Source organism: Ranitomeya imitator, chromosome 2, assembly GCF_032444005.1.
Source record: "Ranitomeya imitator isolate aRanImi1 chromosome 2, aRanImi1.pri, whole genome shotgun sequence".
Taxonomy (NCBI): domain Eukaryota; kingdom Metazoa; phylum Chordata; class Amphibia; order Anura; family Dendrobatidae; genus Ranitomeya; species Ranitomeya imitator.
The window spans coordinates 30,235,466-30,254,853 of NC_091283.1; the positions used below are offsets into that span (position 1 = coordinate 30,235,466).

General features: G+C 47.3%; 1 protein-coding gene across 1 annotated transcript in view; it reads left to right on the plus strand.

Annotated features, from left to right (window-relative positions):
* The first annotated feature begins 15,612 nt into the window (after positions 1–15,612).
* The window catches only part of LOC138661560 (complement C4-B-like), a 75,437-nt gene continuing 71,661 nt past the window's right edge, over positions 15,613–19,388 (plus strand). The window contains exon 1 of the mRNA XM_069746367.1: positions 15,613–15,722. Within this exon, the coding sequence (XP_069602468.1) occupies positions 15,649–15,722 (74 nt within the window). The 5' untranslated portion in view covers positions 15,613–15,648. The remainder of the gene's footprint in view (positions 15,723–19,388) is intronic.

The window sequence follows — 19,388 nt, forward strand, 5'->3', positions numbered from 1 at the left end:
GACTGTGGAAGCTGAAGCCTTCAGTAAAGGTAAAGAGACTGCAACCTTGTGTCCTCGCTCTTCACTGCGCCTCACACCATCCACCATCTACACTCTGGGAAGCCCTGGGGACATACTTCACCTGTGGGAAAGTACACCATCTAGCTGCCATAACATCACCCCAGTGGACCCCTAAACAGCGTCGGTCACCCTGACCGAATACCACAGGTGGCGTCGCGAACATATCCCATTAAAGATCTTTCCATTTTACACGGACACCCCACGGACCGGGTCAGCCACCGTGACATCCCCCTGCGAAACGAAGGACCCAGTATCGTGTACCCCACTGCCCGCGGGGGTGATCCACATGCCACAATTTGAATTGAACCCTGCGTCTAACATTTTACTGCAGATCTGTACAATCTATGATTTCTGGAAATCTGGAGGGGGTCGGGTTGTTTTGATGTTTTCCTCGGCATAGCCTTTTTTCGCTTTCTTTTTTTAATTCTTCATTTCTCGACAATCACATGATCAGTTCCTGTAAGCCGGCCGTGTGTACACATTGGGGGGTGCAGGGTTTTGGCCTTGGCAATGCTGGAACGGATGGTAGAGTGATAGGACGAGTCAGATATTTACCTTTCTGGAAATTCCTCTAACCTGTCACCCAGGATCCATAATTGTGCAGCGGCTGCAGGACATTGCTCAGGGCTACCTCTCTATAGAGTATAAGGGGGCTGTCTGCTCAGGGCTACCTCTCTATAGAGTATAAGGGGGCCGTCTGCTCAGGGCTACCTCTCTATAGAGTATAAGGGGGCTGTCTGCTCAGGGCTACCTCTCTATAGAGTATAAGGGGGCTGTCTGCTCAGGGCTACCTCTCTATAGAGTATAAGGGGGCTGTCTGCTCAGGGCTACCTCTCTATAGAGTATAAGGGGGCTGTGTGCTCAGGGCTACCTCTCTATAGAGTATAAGGGGGCTGTCTGCTCTGGTCTACCTCTCTATAGAGTATAAGGGGGCTGTCTGCTCTGGTCTACCTCTCTATAGAGTATAAGGGGGCCGTCTGCTCAGGGCTACCTCTCTATAGGGTATAAGGGGGCTGTCTGCTCAGGGCTACCTCTCTATAGAGTATAAGGGGGCTGTGTGCTCAGGGCTACCTCTCTATAGAGTATAAGGGGGCTGTCTGCTCTGGTCTACCTCTCTATAGAGTATAAGGGGGCTGTCTGCTCTGGTCTACCTCTCTATAGAGTATAAGGGGGCCGTCTGCTCAGGGCTACCTCTCTATAGAGTATAAGGGGGCTGTCTGCTCAGGGCTACCTCTCTATAGAGTATAAGGGGGCTGTGTGCTCAGGGTTACCTCTCTATAGAGTATAAGGGGGCTGTCTGCTCTGGTCTACCTCTCTATAGAGTATAAGGGGGCTGTGTGCTCAGGGCTACTTCTCTATAGAGTATAAGAGGGCTGTCTGCTCAGGTCTACCTCTCTATAAAGTATAAGGGGGCTGTCTGCTCAGGGCTACCTCTCTATAGAGTATAAGGGGGCTGTCTGCTCAGGGCTACCTCTCTATAGAGTATAAGGGGGCTGTCTGCTCAGGGCTACCTCTCTATAGAGTATAAGGGGGCCGTCTGCTCAGGGCTACCTCTCTATAGAGTATAAGGGGGCTGTCTGCTCAGGGCTACCTCTCTATAGAGTATAAGGGGGCTGTCTGCTCAGGGCTACCTCTCTATAGAGTATAAGGGGGCTGTCTGCTCAGGGCTACCTCTCTATAGAGTATAAGGGGGCTGTCTGCTCAGGGCTACCTCTCTATAGAGTATAAGGGGGCTGTCTGCTCAGGTCTACCTCTCTATAGAGTATAAGGGGGCTGTCTGCTCAGGTCTACCTCTCTATAGAGTATAAGGGGCCTGTCTGCTCAGGGCTACCTCTCTATAGAGTATAAGGGGGCTGTCTGCTCAGGGCTACCTCTCCATAGAGTATAAGGGGGCTGTCTGCTCTGGTCTTCTCTCTATAGAGTATAAGGGGGCTGTCTGCTCAGGGCTACCTCTCTATAGAGTATAAGGGGGCTGTCTGCTCAGGTCTACCTCTCTATAGAGTATAAGGGGGCTGTCTGCTCAGGGCTACCTCTCTATAGAGTATAAGGGGGCTGTGTGCTCAGGTCTACCTCTCTATAGAGTATAAGGGGGCTGTCTGCTCTGGTCTACCTCTCCATAGAGTATAAGGAGGCTGTCTGCTCAGGGCTACCTCTCTATAGAGTATAAGGGGGCTGTCTGCTCAGGGCTACCTCTCTATAGAGTATAAGGGGGCTGTCTGCTCAGGGCTACCTCTCTATAGAGTATAAGGGGGCTGTCTGCTCAGGGCTACCTCTCTATAGAGTATAAGGGGGCTGTCTGCTCAGGGCTACCTCTCCATAGAGTATAAGGGGGCTGTCTGCTCAGGTCTACCTCTCTATAGAGTATAAGGGGGCTGTCTGCTCTGGTCTACCTCTCCATAGAGTATAAGGAGGCTGTCTGCTCAGGGCTACCTCTCTATAGAGTATAAGGGGGCTGTCTGCTCAGGGCTACCTCTCTATAGAGTATAAGGGGGCTGTCTGCTCAGGGCTACCTCTCTATAGAGTATAAGGGGGCTGTCTGCTCAGGGCTACCTCTCTATAGAGTATAAGGGGGCTGTCTGCTCAGGGCTACCTCTCCATAGAGTATAAGGGGGCTGTCTGCTCTGGTCTTCTCTCTATAGAGTATAAGGGGGCTGTCTGCTCTGGTCTTCTCTCTATAGAGTATAAGGGGGCTGTCTGCTCAGGGCTACCTCTCTATAGAGTATAAGGGGGCTGTCTGCTCAGGGCTACCTCTCCATAGAGTATAAGGGGGCTGTCTGCTCTGGTCTTCTCTCTATAGAGTATAAGGGGGCTGTCTGCTCTGGTCTACCTCTCTATAGAGTATAAGGGGGCTGTCTGCTCTGGTCTACCTCTCTATAGAGTATAAGGGGGCTGTCTGCTCTGGTCTACCTCTCTATAGAGTATAAGGGGGCCGTCTGCTCTGGTCTTCCTCTATAGAGTATAAGGGGGCTGTCTGCTCTGGTCTTCTCTCTATAAAGTATAAGGGGGCTGTCTGCTATGGTCTTCTCTCTATAGAGTATAAGGGGGCTGTCTGCTCTGGTCTTCTCTCTATAGAGTATAAGGGGGCTCTCTGCTCTGGTCTTCTCTCTATAAAGTATGAGGGGGCTGTCTGCTCTGGTCTTCTCTCTATAGAGTATAAGGGGGCTGTCTGCTCAGGGCTACCTCTCTATAGAGTATAAGGGGGCTGTCTGCTCAGGGCTACCTCTCTATAGAGTATAAGGGGCTCTCTGCTCTGGTCTACTATCTATAGAGTATAAGGGGGCTGTCTGCTCAGGGCTACCTCTCCATAGATTATAAGGGGGCTGTCTGCTCTGGTCTTCTCTCTATAGAGTATAAGGGGGCTGTCTGCTCAAGGCTACCTCTCTATAGAGGATAAGGGGGCTGTCTGCTCAGGGGTACCTCTCTATAGAGTATATGGGGGCTGTCTGCTCAAGGCTACCACACTACAGAGTATAAGGGGGCCATCTTCTCTGGTCTACTCTCTATAGAGTATAAGGGGGCTGTGTGCTCAAGGCTACCTCTCTATAGAGGATAAGGGGGCTGTGTGCTCAAGGCTACCTCTCTATAGAGGATAAGGGGGCTGTCTGCTCAGGGGTACCTCTCTATAGAGTATAAGGGGGCTGTCTGCTCAAGGCTACCTCTCTACAGAGTATAAGGGGGCCATCTTCTCTGGTCTACTCTCTATAGAGTATAAGGGGGCTGTGTGCTCAAGGCTACCTCTCTATAGAGGATAAGGGGGCTGTCTGCTCAGGGGTACCTCTCTATAGAGTATAAGGGGGCTGTCTGCTCAAGGCTACCTCTCTACAGAGTATAAGGGGGCCATCTTCTCTGGTCTTCTCTCTATAGAGTATAAGGGGGCTGTCTGCTCAGGGCTACCTCTCTATAGAGTATAAGGGGGCTGTTTGCCCAAGGCTACCTCTCCATAGAGTATAAGGGGGCTGTCTGCTCTGGTCTTCTCTCTGTAGAGTATAAGGGGGCTGTCTGCTCTGGTCTTCTCTCTGTAGAGTATAAGGGGGCCGTCTGCTCTGGTCTTCTCTCTATAGAGTATAAGGGGGCTGTCTGCTCTGGTCTTCTCTCTGTAGAGTATAAGGGGGCTGTCTGCTCTGGTCTTCTCTCTATAGAGTATAAGGGGGCTGTCTGCTCTGGTCTACTCTCTATAGGGCATAAGGGGGCTGTATGCTCTGGTCTTCTCTCTATAGAGTATAAGGGGGCTGTCTGCTCTGGTCTTCTCTCTATAGGGTATAAGGGGGCTGTCTGCTCTGGTCTTCTCTCTATAGAGTATAAGGGGGCTGTCTGCTCAAGGCTACCTCTCCATAGAGTATAAGGGGGCTGTCTGCTCAAGGCTACCTCTCCATAGAGTATAAGGGGGCTGTCTGCTCTGGTCTTCTCTCTATAGAGTATAAGGGGGCTGTCTGCTCTGGTCTTCTCTCTATACAGTATAAGGGGGCTGTCTGCTCTGGTCTTCTCTCTATAGAGTATAAGGGGGCTGTCTGCTCTGGTCTTCTCTCTATAGGGTATAAGGGGGCTGTCTGCTCTGGTCTTCTCTCTATAGAGTATAAGGGGGCTGTATGCTCTGGTCTACTCTCTATAGAGTATAAGGGGGATGTCTGCTCTGGTCTACTCTCTATAGAGTATAAGGGGGCTGTCTGCTCTGGTCTTCTCTCTGTAGAGTATAAGGGGGCTGTCTGCTCTGGTCTCTCTATAGGGTATAAGGGGGCTGTCTGCTCTGGTCTTCTCTCTATAGAGTATAAGGGGGCTGTATGTTCTGGTCTACTCTCTATAGAGTATAAGGGGGATGTCTGCTCTGGTCTACTCTCTATAGAGTATAAGGGGGCTGTCTGCTCTGGTCTTCTCTCTATAGAGTATAAGGGGGCTGTATGCTCTGGTCTACTCTCTATAGAGTATAAGGGGGATGTCTGCTCTGGTCTACTCTCTATAGAGTATAAGGGGGCTGTCTGCTCTGGTCTTCTCTCTGTAGAGTATAAGGGGGCTGTCTGCTCTGGTCTCTCTATAGGGTATAAGGGGGCTGTCTGCTCTGGTCTTCTCTCTATAGAGTATAAGGGGGCCATCTTCTCTGGTCTTCTCTCTATAGAGTATAAGGGGGCTGTCTGCTCAGGGCTACCTCTCTATAGAGTATAAGGGGGCTGTTTGCTCAAGGCTACCTCTCCATAGAGTATAAGGGGGCTGTCTGCTCTGGTCTTCTCTCTGTAGAGTATAAGGGGGCTGTCTGCTCTGGTCTTCTCTCTGTAGAGTATAAGGGGGCCGTCTGCTCTGGTCTTCTCTCTATAGAGTATAAGGGGGTTGTCTGCTCTGGTCTTCTCTCTGTAGAGTATAAGGGGGCTGTCTGCTCTGGTCTTCTCTCTATAGAGTATAAGGGGGCTGTCTGCTCTGGTCTACTCTCTATAGGGCATAAGGGGGCTGTATGCTCTGGTCTTCTCTCTATAGAGTATAAGGGGGCTGTCTGCTCTGGTCTTCTCTCTATAGGGTATAAGGGGGCTGTCTGCTCTGGTCTTCTCTCTATAGAGTATAAGGGGGCTGTCTGCTCAAGGCTACCTCTCCATAGAGTATAAGGGGGCTGTCTGCTCAAGGCTACCTCTCCATAGAGTATAAGGGGGCTGTCTGCTCTGGTCTTCTCTCTATAGAGTATAAGGGGGCTGTCTGCTCTGGTCTTCTCTCTATACAGTATAAGGGGGCTGTCTGCTCTGGTCTTCTCTCTATAGAGTATAAGGGGGCTGTCTGCTCTGGTCTTCTCTCTATAGAGTATAAGGGGGCTGTCTGCTCTGGTCTTCTCTCTATACAGTATAAGGGGGCTGTCTGCTCTGGTCTTCTCTCTATAGAGTATAAGGGGGCTGTCTGCTCTGGTCTTCTCTCTATAGAGTATAAGGGGGCTGTCTGCTCTGGTCTTCTCTCTATACAGTATAAGGGGGCTGTCTGCTCTGGTCTTCTCTCTATAGGGTATAAGGGGGCTGTCTGCTCTGGTCTTCTCTCTATAGAGTATAAGGGGGCTGTATGCTCTGGTCTACTCTCTATAGAGTATAAGGGGGATGTCTGCTCTGGTCTACTCTCTATAGAGTATAAGGGGGCTGTCTGCTCTGGTCTTCTCTCTGTAGAGTATAAGGGGGCTGTCTGCTCTGGTCTCTCTATAGGGTATAAGGGGGCTGTCTGCTCTGGTCTTCTCTCTATAGAGTATAAGGGGGCTGTATGCTCTGGTCTACTCTCTATAGAGTATAAGGGGGCTGTCTGCTCTGGTCTTCTCTCTGTAGAGTATAAGGGGGCTGTCTGCTCTGGTCTTCTCTCTATAGAGTATAAGGGGGCTGTCTGCTCTGGTCTACTCTCTATAGGGCATAAGGGGGCTGTATGCTCTGGTCTTCTCTCTATAGAGTATAAGGGGGCTGTCTGCTCTGGTCTTCTCTCTATAGGGTATAAGGGGGCTGTCTGCTCTGGTCTTCTCTCTATACATTATAAGGGGGCTGTCTGCTCTGGTCTTCTCTCTGTAGAGTATAAGGGGGCTGTCTGCTCTGGTCTTCTCTCTATAGAGTATAAGGGGGCTGTCTGCTCTGGTCTTCTCTCTATAGAGTATAAGGGGGCTGTCTGCTCAGGTCTACCTCTCTATAGAGTATAAGGGGGCTGTCTGCTCAGGTCTACCTCTCTATAGAGTATAAGGGGGCTGTCTGCTCAGGTCTACCTCTCTATAGAGTATAAGGGGGCTGTCTGCTCAGGGCTACCTCTCTATAGAGTATAAGGGGGCTGTCTGCTCAGGGCTACCTCTCTATAGAGTATAAGGGGGCTGTCTGCTCAGGGCTACCTCTCTATAGAGTATAAGGGGGCCGTCTGCTCAGGGCTACCTCTCTATAGAGTATAAGGGGGCTGTCTGCTCAGGGCTACCTCTCTATAGAGTATAAGGGGGCTGTCTGCTCTGGTCTTCTCTCTATAGAGTATAAGGGGGCTGTCTGCTCTGGTCTTCTCTCTATAGAGTATAAGGGGGCTGTCTGCTCTGGTCTTCTCTCTATAGAGTATAAGGGGGCTGTCTGCTCTGGTCTTCTCTCTATAGAGTATAAGGGGGCTGTCTGCTCAGGTCTACCTCTCTATAGAGTATAAGGGGGCTGTCTGCTCAGGTCTACCTCTCTATAGAGTATAAGGGGGCTGTCTGCTCAGGTCTACCTCTCTATAGAGTATAAGGGGGCTGTCTGCTCAGGGCTACCTCTCTATAGCGTATAAGGGGGCTGTCTGCTCAGGGCTACCTCTCTATAGAGTATAAGGGGGCTGTCTGCTCAGGGCTACCTCTCTATAGAGTATAAGGGGGCCGTCTGCTCAGGGCTACCTCTCTATAGAGTATAAGGGGGCTGTCTGCTCAGGGCTACCTCTCTATAGAGTATAAGGGGGCTGTCTGCTCAGGGCTACCTCTCTATAGAGTATATGGGGGCTGTCTGCTCAGGGCTACCTCTCTATAGAGTATAAAGGGGCCGTCTGCTCAGGGCTACCTCTCTATAGAGTATAAGGGGGCTGTGTGCTCAGGGCTACCTCTCTATAGAGTATAAGGGGGCTGTCTGCTCTGGTCTACCTCTCTATAGAGTATAAGGGGGCTGTCTGCTCTGGTCTACCTCTCTATAGAGTATAAGGGGGCTGTCTGCTCAGGGCTACCTCTCTATAGAGTATAAGGGGGCTGTCTGCTCAGGGCTACCTCTCTATAGAGTATAAGGGGGCTGTCTGCTCAGGGCTACCTCTCTATAGAGTATAAGGGGGCCGTCTGCTCAGGGCTACCTCTCTATAGAGTATAAGGGGGCCGTCTGCTTAGGTCTACCTCTCTATAGAGTATAAGGGGGCCGTCTGCTCAGGGCTACCTCTCTATAGAGTATAAGGGGGCTGTCTGCTCAGGTCTACCTCTCTATAGAGTATAAGGGGGCTGTCTGCTCAGGTCTACCTCTCTATAGAGTATAAGGGGGCTGTCTGCTCAGGTCTACCTCTCTATAGAGTATAAGGGGCCTGTCTGCTCAGGGCTACCTCTCTATAGAGTATAAGGGGGCTGTCTGCTCTGGTCTTCTCTCTATAGAGTATAAGGGGGCTGTCTGCTCAGGGCTACCTCTCTATAGAGTATAAGGGGGCTGTCTGCTCAGGTCTACCTCTCTATAGAGTATAAGGGGGCTGTCTGCTCAGGGCTACCTCTCTATAGAGTATAAGGGGGCTGTGTGCTCAGGTCTACCTCTCTATAGAGTATAAGGGGGCTGTCTGCTCTGGTCTACCTCTCCATAGAGTATAACGAGGCTGTCTGCTCAGGGCTACCTCTCTATAGAGTATAAGGGGGCTGTCTGCTCAGGGCTACCTCTCTATAGAGTATAAGGGGGCTGTCTGCTCAGGGCTACCTCTCTATAGGGTATAAGGGGGCTGTCTGCTCAGGGCTACCTCTCTATAGAGTATAAGGGGGCTGTCTGCTCAGGGCTACCTCTCTATAGAGTATAAGGGGGCTGTCTGCTCAGGGCTACCTCTCTATAGAGTATAAGGGGGCTGTCTGCTCAGGGCTACCTCTCTATAGAGTATAAGGGGGCTGTCTGCTCAGGGCTACCTCTCCATAGAGTATAAGGGGGCTGTCTGCTCAGGTCTACCTCTCTATAGAGTATAAGGGGGCTGTCTGCTCTGGTCTACCTCTCCATAGAGTATAAGGAGGCTGTCTGCTCAGGGCTACCTCTCTATAGAGTATAAGGGGGCTGTCTGCTCAGGGCTACCTCTCTATAGAGTATAAGGGGGCTGTCTGCTCAGGGCTACCTCTCTATAGAGTATAAGGGGGCTGTCTGCTCAGGGCTACCTCTCTATAGAGTATAAGGGGGCTGTCTGCTCAGGGCTACCTCTCCATAGAGTATAAGGGGGCTGTCTGCTCAGGTCTACCTCTCTATAGAGTATAAGGGGGCTGTCTGCTCTGGTCTACCTCTCCATAGAGTATAAGGAGGCTGTCTGCTCAGGGCTACCTCTCTATAGAGTATAAGGGGGCTGTCTGCTCAGGGCTACCTCTCTATAGAGTATAAGGGGGCTGTCTGCTCAGGGCTACCTCTCTATAGAGTATAAGGGGGCTGTCTGCTCAGGGCTACCTCTCTATAGAGTATAAGGGGGCTGTCTGCTCTGGTCTTCTCTCTATAGAGTATAAGGGGGCTGTCTGCTCAGGGCTACCTCTCTATAGAGTATAAGGGGGCTGTCTGCTCAGGGCTACCTCTCCATAGAGTATAAGGGGGCTGTCTGCTCTGGTCTTCTCTCTATAGAGTATAAGGGGGCTGTCTGCTCTGGTCTACCTCTCTATAGAGTATAAGGGGGCTGTCTGCTCTGGTCTACCTCTCTATAGAGTATAAGGGGGCCGTCTGCTCTGGTCTTCCTCTATAGAGTATAAGGGGGCTGTCTGCTCTGGTCTTCTCTCTATAAAGTATAAGGGGGCTGTCTGCTATGGTCTTCTCTCTATAGAGTATAAGGGGAATGTCTGCTCAGGGCTACCTCTCTATAGAGCATAAGGGGGCTGTCTGCTCTGGTCTTCTCTCTATAGAGTATAAGGGGGCTGTCTGCTCTGGTCTTCTCTCTATAAAGTATAAGGGGAATGTCTGCTCTGGTCTTCTCTCTATAGAGTATAAGGGGGCTGTCTGCTCAGGGCTACCTCTCTATAGAGTATAAGGGGGCTGTCTGCTCAGGGCTACCTCTCTATAGAGTATAAGGGGCTCTCTGCTCTGGTCTACTATCTATAGAGTATAAGGGGGCTGTCTGCTCAGGGCTACCTCTCCATAGATTATAAGGGGGCTGTCTGCTCTGGTCTTCTCTCTATAGAGTATAAGGGGGCTGTCTGCTCAAGGCTACCTCTCTATAGAGGATAAGGGGGCTGTCTGCTCAGGGGTACCTCTCTATAGAGTATATGGGGGCTGTCTGCTCAAGGCTACCACACTACAGAGTATAAGGGGGCCATCTTCTCTGGTCTACTCTCTATAGAGTATAAGGGGGCTGTGTGCTCAAGGCTACCTCTCTATAGAGGATAAGGGGGCTGTGTGCTCAAGGCTACCTCTCTATAGAGGATAAGGGGGCTGTCTGCTCAGGGGTACCTCTCTATAGAGTATAAGGGGCTGTCTGCTCAAGGCTACCTCTCTACAGAGTATAAGGGGGCTATCTTCTCTGGTCTACTCTCTATAGAGTATAAGGGGGCTGTGTGCTCAAGGCTACCTCTCTATAGAGGATAAGGGGGCTGTGTGCTCAAGGCTACCTCTCTATAGAGGATAAGGGGGCTGTCTGCTCAGGGGTACCTCTCTATAGAGTATAAGGGGGCTGTCTGCTCAAGGCTACCTCTCTACAGAGTATAAGGGGGCCATCTTCTCTGGTCTTCTCTCTATAGAGTATAAGGGGGCTGTCTGCTCAGGGCTACCTCTCCATAGAGTATAAGGGGGCTGTCTGCTCTGGTCTTCTCTCTGTAGAGTATAAGGGGGCTGTCTGCTCTGGTCTTCTCTCTGTAGAGTATAAGGGGGCTGTCTGCTCTGGTCTTCTCTCTATAGAGTATAAGGGGGCTGTCTGCTCTGGTCTACTCTCTATAGGGCATAAGGGGGCTGTATGCTCTGGTCTTCTCTCTATAGAGTATAAGGGGGCTGTCTGCTCTGGTCTACTCTCTATAGAGTATAAGGGGGCTGTCTGCTCTGGTCTTCTCTCTGTAGAGTATAAGGGGGCCGTCTGCTCTGGTCTTCTCTCTGTAGAGTATAAGGGGGCTGTCTGCTCTGGTCTTCTCTCTGTAGAGTATAAGGGGGCCGTCTGCTCTGGTCTTCTCTCTATAGAGTATAAGCGGGCCATCTTCTCTGGTCTACTCTCTATAGAGTATAAGGGGCTCTCTGCTCTGGTCTTCTCTCTATAGAGTATAAGGGGGCTGTATGCTCAGGGCTACCTCTCTATAGGGTATAAGGGGGCTGTCTGCTCTGGTCTTCTCTCTATAGGGTATAAGGGGGCTGTCTGCTCAGGGCTACCTCTCTATAGAGTATAAGGGGGCTGTCTGCTCTGGTCTTCTCTCTATACAGTATAAGGGGGCTGTCTGCTCAGGTCTTCTCTCTATAGAGTATAAGGGGGCTGTCTGCTCTGGTCTACTCTCTATAGGGCATAAGGGGGCTGTATGCTCTGGTCTTCTCTCTATAGAGTATAAGGGGGCTGTCTGCTCTGGTCTTCTCTCTATAGAGTATAAGGGGGCTGTCTGCTCTGGTCTTCTCTCTATAGAGTATAAGGGGGCTGTCTGCTCTGGTCTACTCTCTATAGGGCATAAGGGGGCTGTCTGCTCTGGTCTTCTCTCTATAGAGTATAAGGGGGCTGTCTGCTCTGGTCTTCTCTCTATAGGGTATAAGGGGGCTGTCTGCTCTGGTCTTCTCTCTATAGAGTATAAGGGGGCTGTCTGCTCAAGGCTACCTCTCCATAGAGTATAAGGGGGCTGTCTGCTCAAGGCTACCTCTCCATAGAGTATAAGGGGGCTGTCTGCTCAAGGCTACCTCTCCATAGAGTATAAGGGGGCTGTCTGCTCTGGTCTTCTCTCTATAGAGTATAAGGGGGCTGTCTGCTCTGGTCTACTCTCTATAGAGTATAAGGGGGCTGTCTGCTCTGGTCTTCTCTCTGTAGAGTATAAGGGGGCTGTCTGCTCTGGTCTTCTATCTGTAGAGTATAAGGGGGCCGTCTGCTCTGGTCTTCTCTCTGTAGAGTATAAGGGGGCTGTCTGCTCTGGTCTTCTCTCTATAGAGTATAAGGGGGCTGTCTGCTCTGGTCTACTCTCTATAGGGCATAAGGGGGCTGTATGCTCTGGTCTTCTCTCTATAGAGTATAAGGGGGCTGTCTGCTCTGGTCTTCTCTCCATAGAGTATAAGGGGGCTGTCTGCTCTGGTCTTCTCTCTATAGAGTATAAGGGGGCTGTCTGCTCTGGTCTTCTCTCTATAGGGTATAAGGGGGCTGTCTGCTCTGGTCTTCTCTCTATAGAGTATAAGGGGGCTGTCTGCTCTGGTCTTCTCTCTATAGAGTATAAGGGGACTGTCTGCTCTGGTCTACTCTCTATAGGGCATAAGGGGGCTGTATGCTCTGGTCTTCTCTCTATAGAGTATAAGGGGGCTGTCTGCTCTGGTCTTCTCTCCATAGAGTATAAGGGGGCTGTCTGCTCTGGTCTTCTCTCTATAGAGTATAAGGGGGCTGTCTGCTCTGGTCTTCTCTCCATAGAGTATAAGGGGGCTGTCTGCTCTGGTCTTCTCTCTATAGAGTATAAGGGGGCTGTCTGCTCTGGTCTTCTCTCTATAGGGTATAAGGGGGCTGTCTGCTCTGGTCTTCTCTCTATAGAGTATAAGGGGGCTGTCTGCTCTGGTCTTCTCTCCATAGAGTATAAGGGGGCTGTCTGCTCAGGGCTACCTCTCTATAGAGTATAAGGGGGCTGTGTGCTCAAGGCTACCTCTCTATAGAGTATAAGGGGGCTGTATGCTCTGGTCTACTCTCTATAGAGTATAAGGGGGCTGTCTGCTCAGGGCTACCTCTCTATAGGGTATAAGGGGGCTGTCTGCTCTGGTCTTCTCTCTATAGGGTATAAGGGGGCTGTCTGCTCAGAGCTACCTCTCTATAGAGTATAAGGGGGCTGTCTGCTCAGGGCTACCTCTCCATAGAGTATAAGGGGGCTGTCTGCTCTGGTCTTCTCTCTATAGAGTATAAGGGGGCTGTCTGCTCTGGTCTTCTCTCTATAGAGTATAAGGGGGCTGTGTGCTCAAGGCTACCTCTCTATAGAGTATAAGGGGGCTGTATGCTCTGGTCTACTCTCTATAGAGTATAAGGGGGCTGTCTGCTCAGGGCTACCTCTCTATAGGGTATAAGGGGGCTGTCTGCTCTGGTCTTCTCTCTATAGGGTATAAGGGGGCTGTCTGCTCAGAGCTACCTCTCTATAGAGTATAAGGGGGCTGTCTGCTCAGGGCTACCTCTCCATAGAGTATAAGGGGGCTGTCTGCTCTGGTCTTCTCTCTATAGAGTATAAGGGGGCTGTATGCTCTGGTCTTCTCTCTATAGAGTATAAGGGGGCTGTCTGCTCTGGTCTTCTCTCTATAGAATATAAGGGGGCTGTCTGCTCTGGTCTTCTCTCTATAGGGTATAAGGGGGCTGTCTGCTCTGGTCTTCTCTCTATAGGGTATAAGGGGGCTGTCTGCTCTGGTCTTCTCTCTATAGAGTATAAGGGGGCTGTCTGCTCTGGTCTACTCTCTATAGAGTATAAGGGGACTGTCTGCTCTGGTCTTCTCTCTATAGAGTATAAGGGGGCTGTCTGCTCTGGTCTTCTCTCTATAGAGTATAAGGGGGCTGTCTGCTCTGGTCTTCTCTCTATAGAGTATAAGGGGGCTGTCTGCTCTGGTCTTCTCTCTATAGAGTATAAGGGGGCTGTCTGCTCTGGTCTTCTCTCTATAGAGTATAAGGGGACTGTCTGCTCTTGTCTACTCTCTATAGGGCATAAGGGGGCTGTATGCTCTGGTCTTCTCTCTATAGAGTATAAGGGGGCTGTCTGCTCTGGTCTTCTCTCTATAGAGTATAAGGGGGCTGTCTGCTCTGGTCTTCTCTCTATAGAGTATAAGGGGGCTCTCTGCTCTGGTCTTCTCTCTATAGAGTATAAGGGGACTGTCTGCTCTTGTCTACTCTCTATAGGGCATAAGGGGGCTGTATGCTCTGGTCTTCTCTCTATAGAGTATAAGGGGGCTGTCTGCTCTAGTCTTCTCTCTATAGAGTATAAGGGGGCTGTCTGCTCTGGTCTTCTCTCTATAGAGTATAAGGGGGCTGTCTGCTCAGGTCTTCTCTCTATAGAGTATAAGGGGGCTGTCTGCTCTGGTCTTCTCTCTATAGAGTATAAGGGGACTGTCTGCTCTGGTCTACTCTCTATAGGGCATAAGGGGGCTGTATGCTCTGGTCTTCTCTCTATAGAGTATAAGGGGGCTGTCTGCTCTGGTCTTCTCTCTATAGAGTATAAGGGGGCTGTCTGCTCTGGTCTTCTCTCTATAGAGTATAAGGGGGCTCTCTGCTCAGGGCCACCCCTCTATAATTACATAGCAGTATAGGGATGGGGGTGTTTTTTTTCAGGGTGAGTTGCATTTGCCATTGACAATTTTGGGGTACATGTAACTTTTTCATAAAGTTTTTTTAACTCTTTCTGGGGAGGAACATAAAAAACAGCAATTTTGCCGCAGTTTCTTTGCATTTTAAACTTTGCCCTATTCAGTGCGCTGCATAAATAAACCGTATTCTGTCGGTCAGTACAAGTTTAGTTTATGGGTTTTATTACTTTTGTGCAATTATTACACTCTTTGCAAAAAAAAAAGTAATTTGTTTTATGTCGCCATATTTTTTGCATGACAGTTTATATTGATACCATTTTGTGCACTTTTTGATCTCTCGTTATTACTCTTGTTTGAAGGCATAAAAAAAAACAGCAATTCTAGATTATTTTTTTTAAACACCGTTCAATTAAAATTGATGTTACTTTTATTCCGCGGGTCCATTCTATGAGGAAGGTAATACAATGATATCCTTTTTTTTATGTTTTATGTACTTGCACAAGAATAACTTTTTTCGCTGCCATATTCTGAAAAGCAGAACTTTTTTTTTTCTTTTTCTATAAACAAAGTGATGTAAGGACTTTTTTATTTTTACCATTTTGGGGAACAAACAGCTTTTTGATCACTTTTTATTTCACATTTTGATAGGAAGGATGATCAAAAAAACAGTGAATCTAAAATTGTCTTTTTAATTCTCTTTTTTACAGCGTTCACTGTGCCGTATAATTCACATGCTGTGGGTCAGTACAATGATGGTGATACTCAATTTATATTTTTTTATATTTTGCTACTTTTTCACATGAAAATACTTTTTTTTTTTCAATTTTTATTGGGGGTCTCATCACATTCCGGGAGACACAACGTCTCTATTTTTCCGTGTACGTAACTACATGAGGGTTTTGTGTGAGTGTATTTTTGGGGGAACAAGCTATGGCTTTTGTGGATATTGTTATCAGATACGAGCAACTTTTGATTCACTTTATAATAGATTTTTTGTGATGCGAGTTGAACAAAAACAGCAATTTTGGCATTCGCGTTACTTGTTTTTATGGGTTTATAGATGCGATTTTACTAAATGTGTCGTTTCCGTGGAGTTTTATTTTTTTTACAAATCATTTTTTATTACTAAAACTGGGATAGTTTTTTAAACTTTTTTTTACTTAAACACAATTTAATATTTTTTTTTACAATACTTTAAGCCCCACAGTTGAACTTGAACATGAGATCCATTGATGGCGTAGATACCACTGCAGCCCCCGTGCCATAGTCGTCATACTCTGACCACCATGAACTTGACAGAATTATGTAGAAAAACAACATGGAGGCCGTGTAGACGGTGTACCCTCCGTGGTCAGAATTTGGAGATTCAGCATCTTCTATATTTCTGATTTTTTTCCCGTTCTTCCCTCTTTTTCTGTTGACTTCCTCTTGACGTTCTGCTCATCTTCTCTTATCTCGGCCCGTCCTCCCTTTTATAAATATTTGGCTGCCCTCCTCGCTGGCTCAGTCCAGGTCCGGCACCATGAGGATATCTGCTCTGCTGGGCTGTCTACTGTGGGCGGCCGTATCTTCTGTCAGTGACGCACAAAGTCCCTCGTAAGTTTTATATATACATATCATATATAAATGTGCTCCATTCACCTTCCCTTTACTTATCCTGAATCTCTGTGCATTCTCTTCTCTCTTCACTTTATATATATATATATATATATATATATATATATATATATATATAGTCATTACAGAGTGATCTATTACATGTGTTTATTTCTGTTAATGTTGATGATTATGGCTTACAGCCAATTAAAACCCAAAAGTCATTATCTCAGTAAATTAGAATGCTTTATAACACCAGCTTGAAAAATGATTTTTAGCATCCGAAATGTTGGCCTACTAAAATGTATGTTCTGTAAATGCACTCAATACTTGGTCGGGCATCAATTACTGCATTAATGCGGCGTGGCATGGAGGCGATCAGCCTGTGGTGCTGCTGAGGGGTTATGGAAGCCCAGGTTGCTTTGATAGCAGCCTTCAGCTCGTCTGCATTGTTGGGTCTGGTGTCTCTCATCTTCCTCTTGACAATACTCCATAGATTCTCTATGGGGTTAAGGTCAGGTGAGTTTGCTGCCAATCAAGCCCAGTGATACTGTTGTTTTTACACCAGGTATTGGTACTTTTGGCAGTGTGGACAGGGGCCAAGTCCTGCTGGAGAATGACATTTCCATCTCCAAAAAGCTTGTCAGCAGAGGGAAGCATGAAGTGCTCTAAAATGTCCTGGTAGACGGCTGCGCTGACTTTGGTCTTGATAAAACACATTGGACCTACACCAGCAGATGACATGGCTCCCCAAACCATCACTGATTGTGGAAACTTCACACGAGACCTCCAGCAGCTTGGATTGTGGCCTCTCCACTCTTCCTCCTGACTATGGGACCTGAATTTACAAATAAAATGCAAAATTTACTTTCCTTGTGGAGTGTGTCAATGGCGGCCTTCTGGACATCTGTCAGGTCAGCAGTCTTCCCCATGATTGTGGAGCTACTGAAACAGACTAAGGGACCTTTTTAAACACTTAGGAAGCCTTTGCAGGTGAATTTGTTAATTATTCTAATTTATTGAGATACTGACTTTGGGGTTTTCATTGGCTGTAAGCCATAATCATCAACATTAACAGAAATAAACACATGAAATAGATCACTCTGTGTGTAATGACTTTATTTAATATACAAGTTTGACTTTTTGTATTGAAGAACTGCAAACAATTAACATTTTGATGATATTCTAATTTTGCGAGAAGCGCCTGTATCTTATCATTGAAATCTGCTTCTTTCTCCACCTGGACTGATTGTTTATTCTCAATTCAAGGGTAAAAGTTTCAAAATCTGTATTGACTTTAGACTGAAATTCACATTACTGAGATAATAGTATAATAATAGTGTCATACAGTGCCCACTAATAACAGTGTCATACAGTGTCCACTAATAACAGTGTCATACAGTGCCCACTAATAACAGTGTCATACAGTGCCCACTAATAACAGTGTCATACAGTGCCCACTAATAGCAGTGTCATACAGTGCCCACTAATAACAGTGTCATACAGTGTCCACTAATAACAGTGTCATACAGTGCCACTAATAACAGTGTCATACAGTGCCCACTAATACCAGTGTCATACAGTGACCACTATTACTAGCATCATGCAGTGCCCACTAATACTAGTGTCATACAATGCCCACTAATAACAGTGTCATGCAGTGCCCACTAATAACAGTGTCATACAGTGCCCACTATTACTAGTATAATGCAGTGCCCACTAATACTAGTGTCATACAATGCCCACTGGGTAAATCTGACAGGGAGAAGGACTTGGGGATCCTAGTTAATGATAAACTTACCTGGAGCAGCCAGTGCCAGGCAGCAGCTGCCAAGGCAAACAGGATCATGGGGTGCATTAAAAGAGGTCTGGATACACATGATGAGAGCATTATACTGCCTCTGTACAAATCCCTAGTTAGACCGCACATGGAGTACTGTGTCCAGTTTTGGGCACCGGTGCTCAGGAAGGATATAATGGAACTAGAGAGAGTACAAAGGAGGGCAACAAAATTAATAAAGGGGATGGGAGAACTACAATACCCAGATAGATTAGCGAAATTAGGATTATTTAGTCTAGAAAAAAGACGACTGAGGGGCGATCTAATAACCATGTATAAGTATATAAGGGGACAATACAAATATCTCGCTGAGGATCTGTTTATACCAAGGAAGGTGACGGGCACAAGGGGGCATTCTTTGCGTCTGGAGGAGAGAAGGTTTTTCCACCAACATAGAAGAGGATTCTTTACTGTTAGGGCAGTGAGAATCTGGAATTGCTTGCCTGAGGAGGTGGTGATGGCGAACTCAGTCGAGGGGTTCAAGAGAGGCCTGGATGTCTTCCTGGAGCAGAACAATATTGTATCATACAATTAGGTTCTGTAGAAGGACGTAGATCTGGGGATTTATTATGATGGAATATAGGCTGAACTGGATGGACAAATGTCTTTTTTCGGCCTTACTAACTATGTTACTATGTTACTATGTTACTAATAACAGTGTCATACAGTGCCCACTAATAACAGTATCATACAGCGCCCAATATTACTAGCATCATGCAGTGCCCACTAATACTAGTGTCATACAGTGTTCACTAATAATAGTGTTATACAGTTCTCACTAATAATAGTGTTATACAGTGACAAGTAATAATAATAATAATAATAATACTAGTTTCATACAGTGCCCACTAATAATATTGTCATACAGTGCCCACTAATACCAGTGTCATACAGGTTCACTAATATCAGTGTCATACAGTGACCACTAATACCGGTGTCATACAGTGACCATTAATACCAGTGTCATACCGTACCCACGGTACGGTATTAGGGTCATACAGTGTCATACAGTGACCACTAATAATAGTGTCATACAGTGACCACGAATAATCGTGTCATATAGTGCTCACTAATACCAGAGTCATACAGTGCCCAGTAATACCAGTGCTAGACTGGGCCCATTAATACCTTTGTCATACAGTGCCCACTAATACCAGCGTCATACAGTGTGCACTAATAATAGTGTCATAAAGTGACCACTAATACCAGTGTCATACAGTACCCAGTAATACCAGTGTCATACAGTGCCCACTAATAATAGTGTCATAGAGTGACCACTAATACCTGTGTCATACAGTGCCCACTAATAATAGTGTCATACAGTGTCCACTAATAATTGTGTCATAGAGTGACCACTAATACCAGTGTCATACAGTGACCACTAATATCGGTGTCATACAGTGCCCACTAATACCAGTGTCATACAGTGTCCACTAATAATAGTGTCATACAGAGTCCACTAATAATAGTGTCATACAGTGCCCACTAATACCAGTGTCATACAGTGCCCATTAATACCAGTGTCATACAGTGACCACTAATACCAGTGTCATACAGTGTCCACTAATAATAGTGTCATACAGTGCCCACTAATACCAGTGTCATACAGAGCCCACTAATACCAGTGTCATACAGTGCCCATTAATACCAGTGTCATACAGTGACCACTAATACCAGTGTCATACAGTGCCCACTAATACCAGTGTCATACAGTGTCCACTAATAATAGTGTCATACAGAGTCCACTAATAATAGTGTCATACAGTGTCCACTAATAATAGTGTCATACAGTGCCCACTAATACCAGTGTCATACAGTGCCCATTA